The sequence below is a fragment of the Stenella coeruleoalba genome, assembly GCF_951394435.1.
Source record: "Stenella coeruleoalba genome assembly, chromosome: 2".
Lineage (NCBI taxonomy): Eukaryota > Metazoa > Chordata > Mammalia > Artiodactyla > Delphinidae > Stenella > Stenella coeruleoalba.
Window position 1 is genome coordinate 21,764,191 of NC_137147.1, and position 19,954 is coordinate 21,784,144.

The 19,954-nt window shown below is 36.1% G+C and overlaps 1 protein-coding gene across 8 annotated transcripts in view; it reads left to right on the plus strand.

Moving 5' to 3' along the window:
• CEP128 (centrosomal protein 128) overlaps window positions 1-19,954 on the plus strand; it is a 417,494-nt gene that overhangs the window by 25,580 nt on the left and 371,960 nt on the right. For 5 of the 8 annotated variants that reach the window (XM_079912854.1, XM_079912856.1, XM_079912858.1 and 2 more), the window contains exons 5-8: window positions 1,074-1,192; window positions 4,156-4,247; window positions 5,216-5,293; window positions 8,002-8,074. In XM_079912854.1, coding sequence (XP_079768980.1) covers window positions 1,074-1,192; window positions 4,156-4,247; window positions 5,216-5,293; window positions 8,002-8,074 — 362 coding nt within the window. The remainder of the gene's footprint in view (window positions 1-1,073; window positions 1,193-4,155; window positions 4,248-5,215; window positions 5,294-8,001; window positions 8,075-19,954) is intronic. The other 3 variants (XM_079912855.1, XM_079912857.1, XM_079912859.1) reach the window with 1 other exon arrangement.

The window sequence follows — 19,954 nt, forward strand, 5'->3', positions numbered from 1 at the left end:
AGAGCTTCACCTGACAGAACCTTATTTAATTGTCTGCCTCCAGTCAAAACACACACACAAATAGGATTTACTGTGTGGTGTACTTTCTGGATTAGAAATCTTGTCCTAGGTTCATAATTTTTCAAAAGTCTCATTATGAAATATCCTGTGACACTTGTTAATAACAGGGGAATTTTATCCTTGGTGTGCAGCTCGATTTCAATGGCTACATAAAAGGTGATAACACTTAGTTTGCATATAATTATACTTTCCTACAGCACTGAGGTTCATGTTTGAATAGAAGAGACTTAGAAAAGTCTGCAGTGAAGAGAGGCGATTTAGACAGAGTGAACATTAGTAGCTTGTGTTGTTAATATCATTATTGGTCGTGATAATAATGATTAAAAATCACAATCAGCTATATTTCTTTATGTAGTTTAGTTTATACTGACTTTTTATTTATTTATTTACTTTTTTTTGCGGTACGCGGGCCTCTCACTGTTGTGGCCTCCCCCGTTGCGGAGCACAGACTCCGTACGTGCAGGCTCAGTGGCCATGGCTCACGGGCCCAGCCGCTCCGTGGCATGTGGGATCCTCCCGGACCGGGGCGTGAACCCGTGTCCCCTGCATCGGCAGGCAGACTCTGAACCACTGCGCCACCAGGGAAGCCCTATACTGATTTTTAAACACCATTCAGATTTTAGATAATTTGTTATTTGAAAAATTCTGTTTTGTTAGTATTATTTTAGGGAGTCATAAAAGTTATTATTTTTTTTAACAACTTACTATTTTTATGTAAGAGAAAATACTATATTGCTTCTTTGAAAAGTACAGCCAATTAGAATTTTTGATGTGTTCTAGTTCCAGGTTATTTCAATTGTTCATTTTATCTGCTTTAAGAGCAAGATAAGTGCCAATTCTGTGGAATTTTATGGCCACAGCAAGATATTTGTTTGTGATTGTCTGTGGGAAATAATCCAGGTTGAGGGCACATGTATATATCCATGTCTGCTGTGTATTTCCTGAGTAAAATTTTAGATCGTTTCTTCTCATGTGGTGTTTTTAATCCTTTCCCTTTTCTTTCTTCTGTAAAGAGAGCCACCGTTTTCCACCTACCTCACCTCTGAAGGACTATGGGGATCAACAGGGTATTAAACGAAATAGGTCCAGAACTGGTGTCCGATTTGTTCGGGAGACTGATGACATGGGCCAGGTATTTTGTACCCATTCTGTAGTCTGGTTCCTTGCATTTCTATTTAAATCACTAACACTTGAATTTTATGGCTGTATTTTAACTAAGAGTTTGATCATCACTAATTTTGTAATGATTTTTTTTTTAAACCAAGTAAAGTATTTTATTTTCAATGTGTTGATCATCATACATTTATTTTGAATTTTGTTATGGAGGATTATATTTTGTAGAACATTTAAAAGTGAGTTTAGCTGGACATGTTTTGTTTCCTTGCTCAGATGGCTTGCTCTTTTCCAAGCTCTGCTAAGTCAGCTAGTTTCTATTTTTCTAAGTTTAGTTTAGTATGAATAAGTTAGTCTTTGTGTGGTTAACCTATTGATTTTTCCATTAGTGTTTTTCTGATTTGCTGAATCACTGATGGAGCCACTTTGTATTAAGCAGGAATTCTAGGCTTTTTCTATGTATTCACTAAAGATTTTGAAGGTATTAGTTCTATAGCTATATTTCTTTTTCTGCCTCTTTAAACTTCTATGCAAGAGCTGAAAAAATTTTTTTTTGTTATTGTGTTGGGTAGCTAAATTAATTAGATAAGGACTAGGAGATGTTGCTGACTTAGACATCTTTGTTTTGGTAGTTTTAAGATTGAGGACTCAGAGTTTGTTAGGATACTCATCTGTAGCTTTCCCTTATTATAACATAAGATAAAGAGATAACAGAACCAAGTGCATTAGAAGACGCCTTGTAGAAACTTTTCCTTGACAGTGTTATTTTTTGGTAGGTGCAACTTGCTAGTGTGGATTATGTGATAAAACCTAGAGCAGAGAACAATATCCTAATATTACTTACTCTTTCATTTTATTTATTTAGTGCCTTTGTCCTGGGACAGTGCTTGGGCTTGGAAACAGTGATGAGCAAAAACCTTGCCTTTTCACAGAGCTTACAGTTTAGAGGGGGAGCTAGATACTAATCAAAAAGTATGTAAATACACCCATAATTGTGAGCCGAGATGCTTGCTCTAACGGAAGGAAGCATAGGGCTATAGGAGTGTTTATAGAGGGGCCTGCCGCAGTTAGGGAAGGCTTCCCAAAGAAAGGCTGATTGAGCTGAGATCCGAAAGTTGAGTAAGAGTCATTTGAGGTAGAACAAATACCTTGGCAGGAAGGAAGATAGCACCTATGAGTAATTTAAAGAAGGCCATGTGGCTAAAGAAGTGTGAAACCCTGAGACCATGCACAGCCACGTAAGAGGGTGACAGTTACTTCGAAAAGATCACTCTGGCTCTAGTGTAGAAAATAGAGTCAGTGTGGGTAAACCAATTAGAAGGATATTGCTGTGTTCTGGGTGTGAGCTGATGGCCACTTGGATTAGGATAAATGGAGTTGGAGAGAAAGTGGTAGATTTAAAAACTATTTGGTGGATAAAATGAAAGGTCTTGAAGATCAGATGACCATTTGGGGAGGGCGGGAATGAGTGAAAAGGTGGTGTCAAAGATGAGTCCTAGGACTCTGCTTTGCAAAACTGGAAAATCATCACAGCAAAACCTAAGTGAATGGTCTGTTGTTCATCTGCTGTATTACCTCCACTCCTTTCTTTTTAATCGTTCTTCCTTGTTTTAGTCCATTTCTTATGATGACCTTTAGCTCCATATGACTGTTTACTTTCTTAATGCCCCAGTGCAGCATTTGTGGTTTTGTTTACATATCTGTCTCCCATGACACTTGTTTCCCAGCACAGTTGCTGGCACTGGTTAGTTGCACAATGTGAATTTGTTGAAATGAATCAATTTTTTATTTCTGCAAGTCTGTATAACTTAGTTTTTTATTATAAATTATAGCCTACACATACATGTATAGCATACATATTTACCATTAAAAGTACAACAATATGAAAAATCCATGTAACTACCACCCAGACCAAGAAATAGAGGTTTATAATACACCCCAAACCTCTTTTACACTCCTCCTTTCCCCAAGGGCTATCAACTATTTTGACTTCTATGTTAATCATTCTCTTGATTTTTAAAAATATTTTTACTGCTTATATCTTGCTTAGTATTGCCTGTGTTAAACTTTATATAGATGGAATAATGCAGTGTAACTTTTTTTGTAACTTTCCTTTTCCATTTAATGTTTTGTTTTCGGAGTGTAAGTAGGTTTGATCATTTCATTTTCACTGCTGTGTGATACTCCGCTGGAGGAATATATTGCAGTTTATCTCCATTTCATTCTTAATGGACTTTGGTTTGTTTTTAGTGTTCTCATCATGAACAGTGCTGCTCCATACATTCTTTTTTTTTTCTTTTTTTTTTTTTTTTTTGCGGTACGCGGGCCTCTTACTGTTGTGGCCTCTCCCGTTGCGGAGCACAGGCTCCGGACGTGCAGGCTCAGCGGCCATGGCTCACGGGCCCAGCCGCTCTGCAGCATGTGGGATCTTCCCAGACCGGGGCACGAACCCGTGTCCCCTGCATCAGCAGGCGGACTCTCAACCACTGCGCCACCAGGGAAGCCCTGCTCCATACATTCTTGTTCATGGTTCCTCATGCATGTGGGCAAGGGTTTCTTGGCAGCATGGGTTGGCATGCTGAGGCATGTGGTCTAGTTCAATAAAGTTCCATAACACAGCCATGCTCATTTGATTATGGCTACTTTTGTGCTATAATGGCAGAGTTGAGTAATTATGACACAGGCCATAGAACCTGAAAGCCTGAAATATATGCTGTTGTACTGTTTACAGAAAAAGTTTCCAGACCTCTTTTCAAGAGTATCTATAAAGAGTGAAATAGTGCACTATAGAGGATGTAATGGTCAGTGTTATATATAGTTTTAAAAACTTCTCTTCGAGAGAAAAAATTTTATTAGGTCCTGATAACATTATAAAATATGGGTATTATTGCAAAGAGCAAGTTCTTATTCTTACCCTCAGTGAATCTTTATGGAAGAATTCAACAGAATCCTAAATGGATAACTTTGTTTTGCTTTTATTAGTTTCATGCTTTTCATCAGTCCCTCCGAGACCTCAGCAGTGAACAAGTTCGCCTTGGAGATGATTTCAACCGGGAACTTGCCAGAAGAAGCCGGTAAAAGCTGAATATGATTTTTGTTGAGGGGTGAATTATTAGAAGAATAAAATAGGTTCTATAATTGACATGTTTACATGAATTTCCAAAAAAAAGTGCTATGTTTTTATACTAGTATTTTAAAGTATATTCATAGAACAGTTCAAAACCCTTTGAATTTACAATGTATCATGACTCAGTGTTAGACAAATTAATTTCGTATTTTTAAGAACATTTTATTTCATGCTGACATTATGGAGAGATATGTTGCAAGACCTTAGTAAAGAGGTAGATTTGCAAATACATCGGGGAGAGAGACCCATTGATCGACATTGGAGCAAATAGAAGCATAATGTGGAATTTGTCAGTGGACATGAGCCATTGTAGAATCTGACATTTTATCTTTCAGTTGAAATCTTCAAAAGCTAGTTGTTTATGTCTGCCCAGTTTTTGCAATTTTGTCAATTCTGGGTATTCCCTAAGAGGTATCACTTTATTTAAGATTTCTTCACTGTCTTCATTTTCATCATCAGTGGTGACAGGTGACTTTCATTTAGAGACCATATTTTTCAAGGAATAAACATTTATACCATCTCAAAAGTCATAATCTATATACAGCAATGATTAGAGAACAAAAAAGGTGAATTGAAATTCGTTCACTTGCTAGGTTCACTTGCTAACTCGTACTCGAGCTAATGAAATCATTCCACATGACAGTTTTGTGTTGCTATAGCAAAAAGAGTCAAAGCTGTAAATGTTAAATCTGAATATCAACTGTAGTCTGCATAACTTATCTGCTTCTGTATGAGGAAGGCAGGAAATTTAGTAATAAGAATAAAAGACCTTGCTGTTACCATTATTACTACTACCACCAGTAAATATTATTGAACACTTATTTCATGTCAGGTAGAATTAGGTTTAATTCTCACGACAGTTCTAATGAAGTGGTAATTATTATTTTTCCCATTTTTTTTTTGTTGTGGAAACAGGGCACAGAGAGATGAAGTAACTCAGCTTGTTGGAGATCAAAGGAGGGATGTGGTGGAGTCAGAATTCAAATCTAGGCAGTAAGGCCCCAGAGTGTCTGCTCTTTACCACTTATAGTACACTGTGGTTCAAGATCATTTTCACATGTAGCTGATATGAATAAGGCATTTAAATTCCTGAATTTTAAACTATATTATTGAGCTGTGTTATTAATCTTTTAAATGGCAAGGGTTAGTTAATTTAATACTTAGGTATTTATTTCTGACAAGTTGATAAACTCAACAGAATGGCATTAATATTCTAATACAGTATGTTCTTGGAATGGCTTTATTATGTAGCTTTTCCACATTTGAAGGAAGGGTATAAATTAAGCATTAGGAACATGAGTTTCAGAAAGTAGTTGTCCTGTAGGAAGATACAGGGGAAGTTGCAGGGATGGTTTTGTTGACTAGTTTAAATGGTCATTTGGACATGCAGTGGTGGACTGGGAATCTTCTGATCCATGGGCTGGTACCATCTGGTAATAGTTTGTGTGACCTAGGGGCATATGTAAGACAGAGAAATTTTATTAGAGCCAAAATAAGAGTCAGTTTTCTTCTGAATCTTGGTGGCTTAACTTTGTGGATGAGGAAGATTTAGGATCCAGTTCTGCTTTACTTAGACCACAATTCTTAATTCATGTTTATAAAAATTCTGGGTAGGAAGCTGTTAGGTTTAACTTCCTACATGATTCAGAAAGGTTGATACTCTCATTTACTTACTAATTTTTAATATTTTTCATGACATTTATTGCAAAAGGTACATAAATAATAAGAGTACACTTATTATTTATAATAATAAGTGTACTTATTATTGTAAGTAAACTTTTAGAAAGCAAACTTTTAGAAAGGATTATATAAAGTTAACTGAGAACTCACCTATTTTGGATGCCATATGAAAAATTGATTAGAGGAGGGTGAACTAGAAGACTGTTGCATTAGCATGAGAGATGATGGCTTGACCAGGATTATGGTAAGGGAGAGATGAACAGGGATGTTTCAAGTTTTTTTCTGAGAACAGAGAGCTAGGATTTGGCAATGGATTGGTTATGAGGGGTAAGAGAGAATAAACCAAGGATGACTCTCAGATTTCTGACTTGAGTAACTGAATAGATGGTAAATCCACTTCCTGAAATATGGAAGACTGGTGGGGGTAGGTGAGGCATAGAAATTAAGAGTTTGGCCTTGGATATGTTAGGTTTCAGATGCCAGTGAGACATCCAAGTGGGAATGTAAAATATGCAGCCAGATATTTACTCTGGAACTCAAAGGAGAAGTCTCCATTAGAGAGATAAATTTAAGTGTGGTAAGCATATAGAAGTGGTATTTGGAGCTATGGAAATGGATGATATCTAGAGAGAAACTGTAGGGAGAACATCAAGGACAGAGCTGAATGCCCAGGAGTTCCAATATTTAGAAGTCATATAAAAAGAGGAGCTGGCTTGAGAAGAAAGAGCTAGTGAGGTATGGGAAATCCAGCAGCACATGGAATCACAAAAGCCAAGAAAGAAGTACAAGTAAAGACTTTCTCAGAGATCTAAAGACTTAGAAAGTTGACCGTTTAAGGTAACTTCTTTCTGAGGAAATTACTAAGGGCATATGAGTAAAATAAAATGGCAACCAAGAAAAAGGAAGATATAGGTTATAAGAAATAGTAAAACTAACCCGAGACTTCAGTGAAAGTAATTTCCAGCATGATAGCCATATAGCAGGCCCAGAAAGTAATCACTGAATTCGAGCAGGAAGTAAGTGTCCTTTGAGAAGGATGTAGTCAAGAAGAATGGAGTAGATTCTTAGTAGATGATTGAGTAATAAGTGGGAGAAAAACATCAATGATGTGATAATAAGGCCCGTGTAAGGCCAAAAGGTAACGGAAAACTCTAGAAAAAAAAAAAGCACAGGAAAGTTAGTGATCCAACTAGGAATCTGACAAAAATGTGAGCATGATAGAATGTAAGCAAAAAGCATTAATTCTCTATGATGGAGTAATTCATAATGGGTATAAATGTATTAAGTTACACAGGTAACCAATAGAAGAACTGAAAATAGTAATAAATTTATCTGAAATTGAAGAAGAGTGTGAGTTAAATATTTCAAAACAGAGTTGAAAATATCTCGAGTTGAAAATGATGGAGATAGCCCGCAAAAGAATTGAGAACGTATTAGTTGAGCATGGTTGCCAGGGGGGGTTGGAACCAGATAGGTGTGAGAGAGAAAGGGCTTTGCTTTTCTTTATACGTTTTCCTGTACGATTTGGTTATTTATCATGTGTGTTATTAATTTGATGGGAAAAAGGTAATGGGAGATAAATGAGTGAGGACAGAGTTTGTATAGCACACTCAGATGTAATTTGATTATGAATTCCTGGAGAGGATGTGAGATCAAGAGTTTTGTCCTCCTTACCTCTTTCATTCTTCTTAATTTAAAATGGGAGCTATTTCAGTGTGTTTGTTTATTGAAGGTGATCTAGTATAGCATTGTTTCTCTAAGTGTAGTCCCCAGATTGTCAGTATCAGCATCACCTAGGAATTTGTAGGGATGTACGTTCTTGGGCTCCATTGTGTATCTACTGATAGATACTGTGTTTGTAACAAGTCCTCCAGGTGTTTCATAGGTTTGCTAACGTCTAAGAACCACTGCAGCAGAGTATTATGTAATAACATATTATGATGTTGTAAATTTCACGAATTATGTATATTTTCTCAAATAGCCAACTTAAAAAAATACTCTGTTTTTTGTTATGTGCCTAGGTCCGATGCTGAAACAAAAAGGGCTTTGGAAGAACTGACTGAAAAACTTAATGAAACCCAAAAACAAGAAGTGGTGAGAACTCTTTATTTATAGAAAGTTTTATTTCATACACAGGTGGTAGAGTGATTGAGCTGGTTGTAGTCACAGTGAAGTTTACTAGATTTTAACTTTTTGGGTAGTATATGCCATTTTGTCTAAAAATATGTTCTTGCACCTTTTATAAAATATTCATGAATTTTAGGTATTTAAGTTTGAAATATTTATAGTGGTAGTATATTAGAGATAGAATTAATTTTTAGAGTTATGAATATTTGAAAGAGATTTAAAATTTTATTGACTCAGTGATATTGTGGTTTTTATTAAATGATATTTGAGAAATACAGAATTTTTTGGTAGTGACTCTGTAACACTCCCCATTAAGTATTTTCAGGTCATCTCACAGAAGTGTGTAATCAGCATTGCTGCAAAGAGCTCCTTGCTCTCTGTTTTTTGTTTGACGTGGTGTTGATTGAAAAAACCCCCTAATTCTCAAGTTTTATTATCTCAAACTCAAATTGTTGACACTCATTATTTATTTATTTATTTATTTTTTGCGGTACGTGGGCCTCTCACTGTTGTGGCCTCTCCCGTTGCGGAGCAACAGGCTCCGGATGCTCAGGCTCAGCGGCCATGGCTCATGGGCGCAGCCACTCCGCGGCATGTGGGATCTTCCCGGACCAGGGCACAAACCTGTGTCGCCTGCATCGGCAGGCGGACTCTCAACCACTGTGCCACCAGGGAAGCCCGACACTCATTATTAAGTGATTGCTTTTTATCAAATCACTATTCCTGATGGAATTAAAATAAAAATGAAGTACATACATTGTCCATTTCTTTGCATCATCAGGTTGTTTTTTTCCTTTTTTTAGGAGAAAAATATCATCAGAAATTGTCACTAAACTGTTGCAAACTTATCCACTTCAGGAGTAATTGTGTATTCATTCATTTACCACAAAAACGTTGTTTTTGTAAGGCAAGGGATAGTAGCAGAATTTTCTTAACTTGTTTTATTAAAATTGAGAGTTTCCTAATAAAAGCAGATAATTTTTCTCCAGTTGTAATTTTTCTCCAGATGTTACTGTGTTTACAGTTTCTTACATAGATGTGCTGAATTTATTTTGGAGTTTGAATTTATTGGCCACATATGCTAAGATATGGATATGTTCTATTTTTAAAGAGATCAACTTATTTTCTCTTATTTTTAATTTAAAAAGTTTGGAGATACAATGTACTTATAGAAAAGTACATGTATTATTATATAGCCTGATGAATTATTACAAGGTGAGCACACCCATGAAACCACCACCCAGATCTAGAAATAGAACATTGCCAGTGCACAAGAAGCCTCCTTATTCCCCCTCCCAATCACTAATTTCTCCTTTTCTGACCACTATATTGACTTTTAAACCTATAGATTAATTTTGCCTGTTTTGAACTTTTTATATAAATGGAACCATGTAGGGCATTTTTTTTGTGTCTGACTTCTTTTGCTGATCACGATTGTGATATTTCTGGGTGATGTGTCATGTACTTGCAGTTTGTTCATTTTTTATTGCTCCTTAGTATTGCATCGTATGGATATACTGCAATATATTTTAACATTTTATGATAGGTATTTGAATTATTTCAAATTGTGGGCTGTTACACATAATCTACTGCTACCAATCTTATTGTCTTAGTGCACGTGTTTGCATTTCTGTTGGTATGTAACATGGAGTGCAATTGTTAGGTGCCTTCCAATTTAGTAGATACTGATAAACAGGTGTCCAAGGTGGCTTCACTAATTTACACTCTTTAGCAGCATATGAGAAATTGTGTTGCTTTTCAAAGACTTGGTATTATTAGTCTTTCATTAGTAGCCATTATGTTCGGTGCTTACAGTATCTCAGCATGGTTTTATTGGCATTTTCATGATTACTAATGATGATGAGCATCTTTTCGTATGTTTGTCGGCTATTGGCTAGTTTCTTTTTTGAAATGCCAGTTTGCTTCTTTTGCCCACTTTTTTTACTGGCTTGATTGTCTTTTTGTTATTGATTTGTGGGAGGTTTTTATATATTTAGTATACAAGCACTTTGTCAGTTATCCGTATTGCAAATATTGTCTCCTATTCTACAGCTGCTGCTTCTTATTTTTAAAACTCTCTTAATGGAACCTTTTGTTAAAATTTAATTTAGTTCATTTTCCATCTTTTCTTTTGTGGTTAGTGCTTTTTTGACCTATTTGAGAAATTGTTCCCTATCTTAAGATCATCAAAATATTCCCTTATATAATCTGCTAGAAGGATAGTGTTTTACCTTTCACATTAAGATCTAGTATGTACTTGGAATTGATATTTGTTTCTGGTGTGAAGTAGAGGTCATACATTTTATATGGATATCCAATTGATTCAGTTTCATTTACTACGCTTTCTCCACTACTTTACAGTTCTGTCTTGGTCATAAATCAGATGTTCATATGTGCGGGCATCTGTTACTGGATTCTTCGTTCAGTCATCTAGTTAATACATCTATCCCAGTGCGCATATCACACTGTCTTGATTACTGTTGCTTTCTGATAAGTTGTAATATGGTAGAGTAAGTCCTTTTACTTTGTTTTTCAAGCTTGTCTTGTTTGTTTTTTACTCTTTGCATTTCTGTTTACGTTTTAGAATCAATATGAAATTGTTTAAAAGCCTGCTGCGATCTTGATTGGATTACATTGTTTCTGTAGGTCAACTTGGAGAGAATACAAATATTTACATATTGAGTTTTCCAATTATGAACATAGCAAATCCCTCCAATAATTTTTTATAGTTTTTTATCCAGACGTCTTATATTTAATACATTGTTTATAAGATTTATGCCTTGGAGTTGATATTTTTATGCTATTTTATAGAGTAACATTTAACATTTGAAAAATATAATTATCCTTGTTTTTCATTTGGAGGATCTACCCTATTACATTTAATGTAAATATTGATTTAGTTTGTATAAATCTACCATCTTAACTATTTGCTTTCTATTGGTTCCACCTCTGTTGTAATTTTTTCTTCTGTCCTTTGGATTTATTAGTTTTCATTTTTCCATTTTTCATATTTATTATCTTGCTAATTGTACCTTATTTTTAAATTCTTTTTAATGTAGGGATTAAATGTAGGGATTAGAACATGCATCCTTGATTTATTAAATCTAGTATAAATTAGCACTTTTAGCTCTTCCTAGCAAGTACAAGGATCTAAGAAACTCTAACTCCATTAACCTCATTCTCCACTTTTCTTTTACTATCATGTATTTTAATTCTATGTTTAATCGAGCCACACAAGACATCACTATTATTATTTTATACAGTAATTGTTCATTTAGATTTACCCTTATATTTATTCTTCTTTGTTTTGCATTTCTTTGTATGTTCTTTATTCCTTTCTACATCCCTGAGATTCCATGTATGCCTTAGGAACATACTGTAAAATTTCCTTTAGAGTGAATCTGCATATACCTGATAGAATTCCATTTAGAATTTTATTTAGAGTGGGTCTTTTGGTGACAGATCCTCTCTATGTTCATTTTTATAATTTTTTTTTGAGGTACGCGGGCCTCTCACTGTTGTGGCCTCTCCCGTTGCGGAGCACAGGCTCCGGACGCACAGGCTCAGCGCCCATGGCTCACGGGCCCAGCCACTCCGAGGCATGTGGGATCTTCCCAGACTGGGGCACGAACCTGTGTCCCTTGCATCGGCAGGCAGACTCTCAACCACTGCGCCACCAGGGAAGCCCCATTTTTATAATTTTTAAAATTTGTTTCTCCATTTGGAATGTTTTCTTCTGACCTTTCGTTTAGTCCCTTTCTTCAGCTGAATCAAATCTATTAAAACCACCCACTGGTTTTTATTTTCAGTTATTACATATTTCGTTTCTAGAATTTTTATTTCTTTTCTTTTTACTTTGTAGTTCTAATCCTCAATCTGTGTATCTGTGTCTCATAACTCCATCATCTGGATCTTCTATAGGTCTGTTTCTATTATGTCTTATTTTCCTGGGATTTTGATCGCATTGTTTTTGCCTTCTGTTTACTTTTGATTGTCTAGTTATTTTTGATGACAGAAACTATTTCATTCTCTTCAAAGTAAACTTGCATAGATAATTTGATCATTACTATGTATGAAAGGACATGTTTCCTTTTGGTTACAGATTAGATTGGGGCCATAGCACTCATGAATTACCTTATCATTTATTGTTGAGACATTTCAGTGTTAAACTTTAGTGCCAGGTTTCAACTATTTCTGATTCATCCTTCCTGCTAGTGTATAGTCCTTCAGGATTCCAGCCCACAGGCTGGGTTGTGGGGATGGAGAAGTTTAACCTGGGAACCCCTTTCCTGGGAAGGGCTCTCAACTTGTTTTTCCTCTTTAACCCTATGCATCTGTTGAAAATCTATTCAGCTTCTCAGTGTCTCTGCTGCCTTTTCTGAAATGGGCTGATATTTGAGAGAAAGGATAGGGTTTCTTTTTTCTCTTGCATCTTGGTCTCATATGTCTTTATCTCTTTAGCTTTCCAATGCCTTTAAACAGATATTTAAAGTATTATTTCTTGCTATTTAAGTTATTTTCAGTGGAAGGATTAGTCTGAATTATCTAGTCTGTCATTTTTAGAAGTGAAACTCCCTGAATCTTTTTATATCTATCAGATTCCTTTACTATGTTTGTGATTCTTAATGCACTTGTATGAGGCTTCTGTTACTTGCTACATAGGTATACAACTCGTGAGCATGCTTGTATCGAGGGCTTTGATCCAAACTCAGATATCTTCAATGTTCTGCTGAGATCCTTATAGATCTGACTAAGCCATGGACATATCCAGTGGTCATGCTGGTTTCTGACATTGTTAGATAGATGGGATAGTTTGAGTTTGGGGAGTTTGAAATGCTAATTTGCATAATGCACATTACATTTTGTAAGTTTCACCTTTTGCCATTTTTACAAGAGAACCTGAGCTACTTCATTTATATTTCTTTCATATAGCAAGTAAAATTAGCAAGCACTGTCTATATAGTCTAGAGTGTTAATGTGGGTCTAAAATATAACCACTGAGTTCAGTCTTAGCAGCTGAATTCAAAGAAAGCCTGAGTTCTCTCATCATTACTGTGCATCAAGAATTATCCCATATCAGATAAAAGCTATGATTGCACAGCTCTTCCATAGATGTCATACCTCACTAGTGCTCAGTTCTTTGGTGTAATTCGTTTATACAACTTGCTTCTTTACTCAACTGTCCAGTGGGCCCAGCTCATCAGGGCATATCTTTTTATGTTGTCAAAACCTGGAAAATCATACACACCTAACTGTGCACTTGGTTGAATTGTTCATCTGCTAGTTCCTCGCATCAAGTTGTGGTGTTACACCTTGTTTTGTGCTTTCTGTAATTTGCTTTCAAAGTAGGGTTGTCTCATAACTGTACAGAGAGCATGTCAAACCTCACGTGGGTGTATGTAGTTCTGATTAAGAAACAATTGCCTAATGCAAAACTTAAAAATATTGTGGAATTTTAGAAGGTCTTCTGAAGGCCACATGGTGTTTACTTTCAATCTGTGCAAGGTTTAGTATAGATATTGTGACTCACTTATTCCAACTGAAGTCAACATTTACATTTTATAACTGTTTGACATATTGTGAATTCATGATAGCGTGTTGTCAGGGAAGATGCAGTTTTGTTGTTTGAGCATTAAACTTCTCAGAGGCTGCAGCTGTGTTCCCCCCTCCAGGTTTACGTTTAAAATAAAATTACCAAAGTGATGCACATTCACTGCGGCAAACTTTTAAATATTGTACAAATATATAAAGAAAAATGAATGCTCCTATCTCCCACCAATTTCACTTTCTTTTGGTAACTCCTGTTAATCAGAATTATTGTGCATTATTCTGAGATTGCAGTTGTTTATCATGCATTTTCTCAGTAACTAAAATACATCTTGAAAGTTTATAGAACACATTTTTCTTTGAGGGCCAAAAAGTATTCCTATCAAACACGCCAAGATTTAATTTGTTAATCCTTTGGGAATCATAATTTTGTTTGTTCTTTTTTCAAACTGCCCATTGGAAGGGAGATATTATTTATAGCATGATGCTATGGAAAATATTTTCTGTTAACAATCGTGATAATAAACAATATTTTGTGTGCCTCATACCACAGGGGAAATTTTAGTCTATTAGTTGTCTAGGCTTTACCCGCTTGAGTGTGATATGAGTGCATATTAAGTTTGATTATTTATGGAAGAAAAAGACAATTTTATTTTGATTTCTGTAGGAGGGTCACTATTTAAATTAAAAATGTAAACGTGGATTCAGCTCCTTCTGGAAGAGTTGATCATAAATTGACTCTAAAAACTTTCTCAACACTGTGTTTAGTCAGATAGTTATTGCACAGATTACAACAGCAGGATAAGTAACAAATACTTACTGGAATGGATTTTTTTTTTTTTTTTTTTTTTGCGGTACGCGGGCCTCTCACTGTTGTGGCCTCTCCCGTTGTGGAGCACAGGCTCCGGACGCGCAGGCTCAGCGGCCATGGCTCACGGGCCCAGCCGTTCCGCAGTATGTGGGATCTTCCCGGACCAGGACACGAACCCGTGTTCCCTGCATCGGCAGGCGGACTCTCAACCACTGCGCCACCAGGGAAGCCCTGGAATGTATTTTAAACCAGCAGATATTATTAAAGATCTGAGGAATCAACATATTGAAAAGCCAGAATACAATCCTATAAACGGAATGCTTTTACTTTTGTTTCACCTCCTTTCATTAAATGCTAACTTTAAAGGTATTCTAATTTTTATTCTGTTATTTTGCTATTTTAATTTATTTAATTAATTTATTTAATAAATATATTTATTTATTTTTGGCTGTGTTGGGTCTCCGTTGCTGCATGCAAGCTCTCTCTAGTTGCGGCGAGTGGGGACCACTCTTCCGCCACAGTGCATGGGCCTCTCGTTGCGGAGCACTGGCTCTAGGCATGTGGCTTCAGTAGTTGCAGCACGTGGGCTCAGTAGTTGTGGCTTGTGGGCTGCAGAGCTCAGGCCCGGGAGCTGTAGCGCATGGGCTTAGTTGCTCTGCGGCATGTAGTATCTTCCCGGGCCAGAGCTTGAACCCATGTCCCCTGCATTGGGAGACGGATTCTCAACCACTGCGCCACCAGGGAAGTCCCTATTTTGCTATTTTTATAAGTAAATTTAGAGATTCAGGACTTTTTGATATCTTAGTAGTAAATTTGATTGATTGGTACGTACTCTGATAAAAACGAATTTTTTAGTATTGGGTGATGTTGTTATTAATATTTTTCCCTTAGGTCTTACAAATAGTAAGTGTGAGGAGGCAATAATAAATGCAGTCCTTAAAATAATTTTTATTATTGGGAATTATCTTATCATTCAAAAGTTGCAAATATATGCTGTGTCTTTAGGTACAAAGTCCATGCCATTCTGTTTAGAACTGTTTTTACTTGCTCTTGCTTTGGTCTTCCCTGTCTCAGGAAAGGGCATCACAGTCCATCCAGTGGTCACCTAGGATTCACTCCACATCTTTTTCTACATACCACACTTCCAATCCATTATCAAATATTGTCCTTTTTATTTCTGAAATCTTGCTCAATTCCATCTGTATCTGCTTAATACTTCTGTTCAGTCATTTTTTTTTTGAGTTCACTGCAGTAGACTGCATTGAACTTGGTCTCTTACCTCCTACAATTGCCCATATCTGTGCTGACAGTTACCAAGTGATTTTTACTTTTTATTTTATTATTTTTCATTTTATTTTTTATGTTTTGGCTGCGCCACACAGACTTTGGGATTTTAGTTCCCCGACCAGGGATTGAACCTGGGCCCTCAGAAGTGAGAGCGCAGAGTCCTAACCACTGGCCTGCCAGGGAATTCCCCCAAGTGATTTTTAAAAATTGTCATCACAGTGAATTACTCCCATGCTTTTTAAAATCCTACCTGAGCTTTTTCTTTTTCAAATTCCTTAGCATAGCCTATACTGCCTGCATTATCTGGCTTTTTCTATGTTCCTTGAATTTGCCAAACTCATTCCTACCTTATGGTCTTTGCACTGGCTTCACTTTTATTTCCCCAATATTTTGCATGGCTAGCTCCCTTTTGTCATTCAAGGCTCCTGTTGAATGTCACTACACTGAGAGAGGCCTCTCCTGCTCTCCCTTTTTTGTTATTTAATTGTTAGCAGTTAGCCTAATAAACACACTGTTCTGTATATTGCCTTTTTCACTTAATGTATTTTTGAGATTTGAGATTGTTCCGTATTAGCCTCTCATGAGCTTCCTAATTCCTTTTTTTTAAAATATTTAAAGCATTCTATTGAATGAATATCCCAAAATTTATTTAACCAGTCTTATATTGATGGACATTTCGGTGGTTTAAATCTTTTCTTTTATACACAGCACTGCAATTATTGATCTTGTACATGTACCATTTTTCACATGGGAAATTAAATTGGTAGAATAAATTCCTAGAAGTGGATTTACAAGGTTAAAGTCTATGAGCATTTGTAATTTGTTACATACTGCTCAATTTTATAATTAGTATTTTAAATGTCTTCTTTTTAATACTTTCATCTGAGAATTAGCATTTATCTTATTCTTTTCCAAAAAAGGATGAAAAGTGGCTTACCTTAAAATTATAATATGTGTGTTGAAGTTATGTTAGTTCTCATCGGCCAGTTGTATTGAGTTTCTTCTTTCCTTTAGTATCAGATCTGCATCTTCCTTCCCTTATCAGCCCTCTCCACACCCCTGGCAGTTTTATCTAGGCATGTGATTACTCAGGTAGAGATGACATGTCTCAGTTTTCCTGTGTGGCTAAGTCGTGACCATGTGACTAAGTGTGAGTAAAAGTGGTACATGCAACTTCTGGGTTGTCTTCTTGTAACAAAGCCACTTGTCTGAGACTTTCTTTCTCCTTATGTGGGTTGAAATGGGGATGTAGCACTAACCCAGCTTAAACCAGGCAGGTGAGGATAACTACCTAGGGGTGGTGGAACAAGAGATGGAAGAAACCTGGACCTCTGAATGACCTTAGGGAGCAGAGTGGCCTGCCAGCTTGTCCTGCTTTCTTCTGGGCTGTAAGATGAGAGAGCATGCATGTAATACTAATCTTATTTTAGCTGATGTATGTTTGATCTTTTTGAGAGAGCCTAGACTGTACCCTAACTGATACAGAATGTAATGTAGACATAGATGAGAAAGAATAGATAAAGAGAAAACTGGAGTTATAGAAATGTGTATTTTAGGTCTTTGGCTGTTGCTGACTTAGTTGGAGTTGGGTAAATCAGTGTATTAGCAGTAGGAAAAGGAAAGTACTTTGAGCATATTGATCTGTCTGGATGATTGGGTCGATAAAGATAATTTGGTGGCCTTACAGGCCACCAGATTATAATTCTACCACTGTTGAAATTCATAAAATACTTCCTGTGTTTATTCATTTTCAATCATGCTAGTTTGTGTATCTGTTTTATTTTTCCTCAATACTGACTAGCTATAGTGCCTATTCATTTTATTATAGTTTTCTATATTATAGTTTTCTGAAACAGAGCAGGATATGACTATTTTCCCATGTTCCGATGGTTGTATAAGGCAGTAGTTGTATTTGCTTAGCATTTTGCCTTCCACTAAGTGCTTCTCTTTGTCAGTTAAGATCAGTTTCAGCCGTAAATAACTGAAAACCCCAAATAATAGTGATTGGGAAAAAAAGACTAAGTTATTTCTCTCCTGTGGGAAAGTCTTAAGTAGGGAGTTCAGGGTTCCACATGGTGTGTACTGATCTACAGTATATAATAGTTTCAGGCTCTTCCTGTCATGCTCTTTTTGTTTTTCCTGCTGTTATGGTCTCAAATTTATGGTCGGAGATGGCAGCATCTGTGTACTAGGCAGCAAAACAGAGGAAGGAATGAGTATGAGAGCAAAAGGCGCCTATGCGCTATCCTTTATGGATAATTTCTTGAAGTTGTCACAACACTTATGCATGTATCCCATTTACCAAAATTTAAGTCACATGGCCAGCTAGCAGCTGAAGAGGCCAGAAAATGTATTGATTATATTTTGTAGCCACCTGTCTAGTTAAAATTCCTTTACCATGGAAGAAACGGGGAGCTGTAATAGTTTGAAATGGAGAACAAAATTCTATGAAATGGATAGACATTTTGTGGATGGAGTGGAGAATATATATATATTTTTCTTCATCAGACTCTTTATTTCTTGGGTGAGGATTTATTTGAAAACCAATTTAAAATTGCATTAGTCATTTATGGCTGCATAACAAATCTCCCCAAACTCAGTGGCTTAAAACTTTTATTATTTCACAGTTTCTGTGGGTTAGGAATGCAGGCGTGGCTTAGCTGGGTTGTTTGGCTCTGGGTCTCTCACAGGCTGCAGTCATCTCAAGCCTTGACTAGAATGGATCTGCTTCCTCGCTCATTCAGTTCCTTGTAGGTTAATGGACTGAAGCATCAAGCATCATGACCTGTTGGTCAGAGGCCTCTTTTGTTTCTTTGACACATGGTTTCTCCAAAGAGCATCTCACAACATGGCAGCTTGCTTCATTAGAGCAAGCAAGTGAGAAGGCAAGAGAGAACATGCTAGCAGGATTGAAAGTTAGAATTTTTATAACCTAATCATGGAAGTAACATCTCATCACTGAGATGTTAATATTTAAAAATAAATATTAATTGTTATCCCATTATCAACAGGGAATTATTTTAATCAATTACAGAGAACTATGCCTTTGCTAAAAATGAGGATGTAGATTTGTTGTCATGGAAAGTTGTCTGTGATCTGTGGGAAAAAAAATATGGAAATATATATATATATATATATATATATATATATATATACTGAAAAAATCTATAAAATACTATGTATAACACCCAATTTTTGTTTAAAAATTTAAATGAAATTGATATGTGTTTGACTGGTCATACACATATGCATAGAAAAATTTCTGGAAGTATACAACAAAGTACTTAGCATTATTTTTTTCGTGCTAGGTGGTATTAGCAGATTAAAAAAATTTTTATTCTATATTTGTTTGTTTATTTTTAATTGTTGTGAAATACATATAACCTAAAATTTACCATCTTATCCATTTTTAAGTGTTCAGTTTAGTAGTGTTATGTACCTTCACGTGGTTGTGCAACCAAATACAGAACTCTTTACAAAACTGAAACTACACCCATTAAACAACTACCTATTCCCTCTTCCCCCAGCCTCTGGCAACTACCATTCTATTTTCTGTTTCTATGGATATGACTATTCTACATACCTGATATAAGTGGAATGATACAGTATTTGTCTTTTTGTGATTGGCTTATCTCACTTAGCATAAGGCCTTCAAGATTCATTCATGTTGTAGCAAGTGTAAGGATGTCTTCCTTTTTAAGGCTCGATAATATTCCATTGTATGTATAAACCACATTTGGTTTATCCATTTATCTGTCAATGGACACTTGAGTTGCTTCCGCATTTTGGCTATTGTGGATGATGCTGCTTTGAACATGGGTGTGCGCATATATCTCTTTGAGACCCTGATTTCAGTTCTTTTAGGCCTATGCCTAGAAATGGAATTGCTGGATCATATGGTACCTTTGTTTTTATTTTTTAAGGAACTACCGCACTCTTCTCCATAGCGGCCGCCCACTTTTACAAACCACCACCAGTGCACCAGGGTTTCAGTTCCCCTGCAGCCTCCCCAGCACTTGTTTTCTGTTTTTTGTTAATAGCCATCCCAGTGTGCTTGAGGTGGTTCCCTATTATTTACTTTTGATAAGTGTTGCTATTACTTTTTATATTGAGTGAACGATAAAGATATTTCCATTTTGTAAAAATGGAATGAATTAACAACTTTTTATTTTTCAGTATTTATTTATAATGTTTTCTATAAC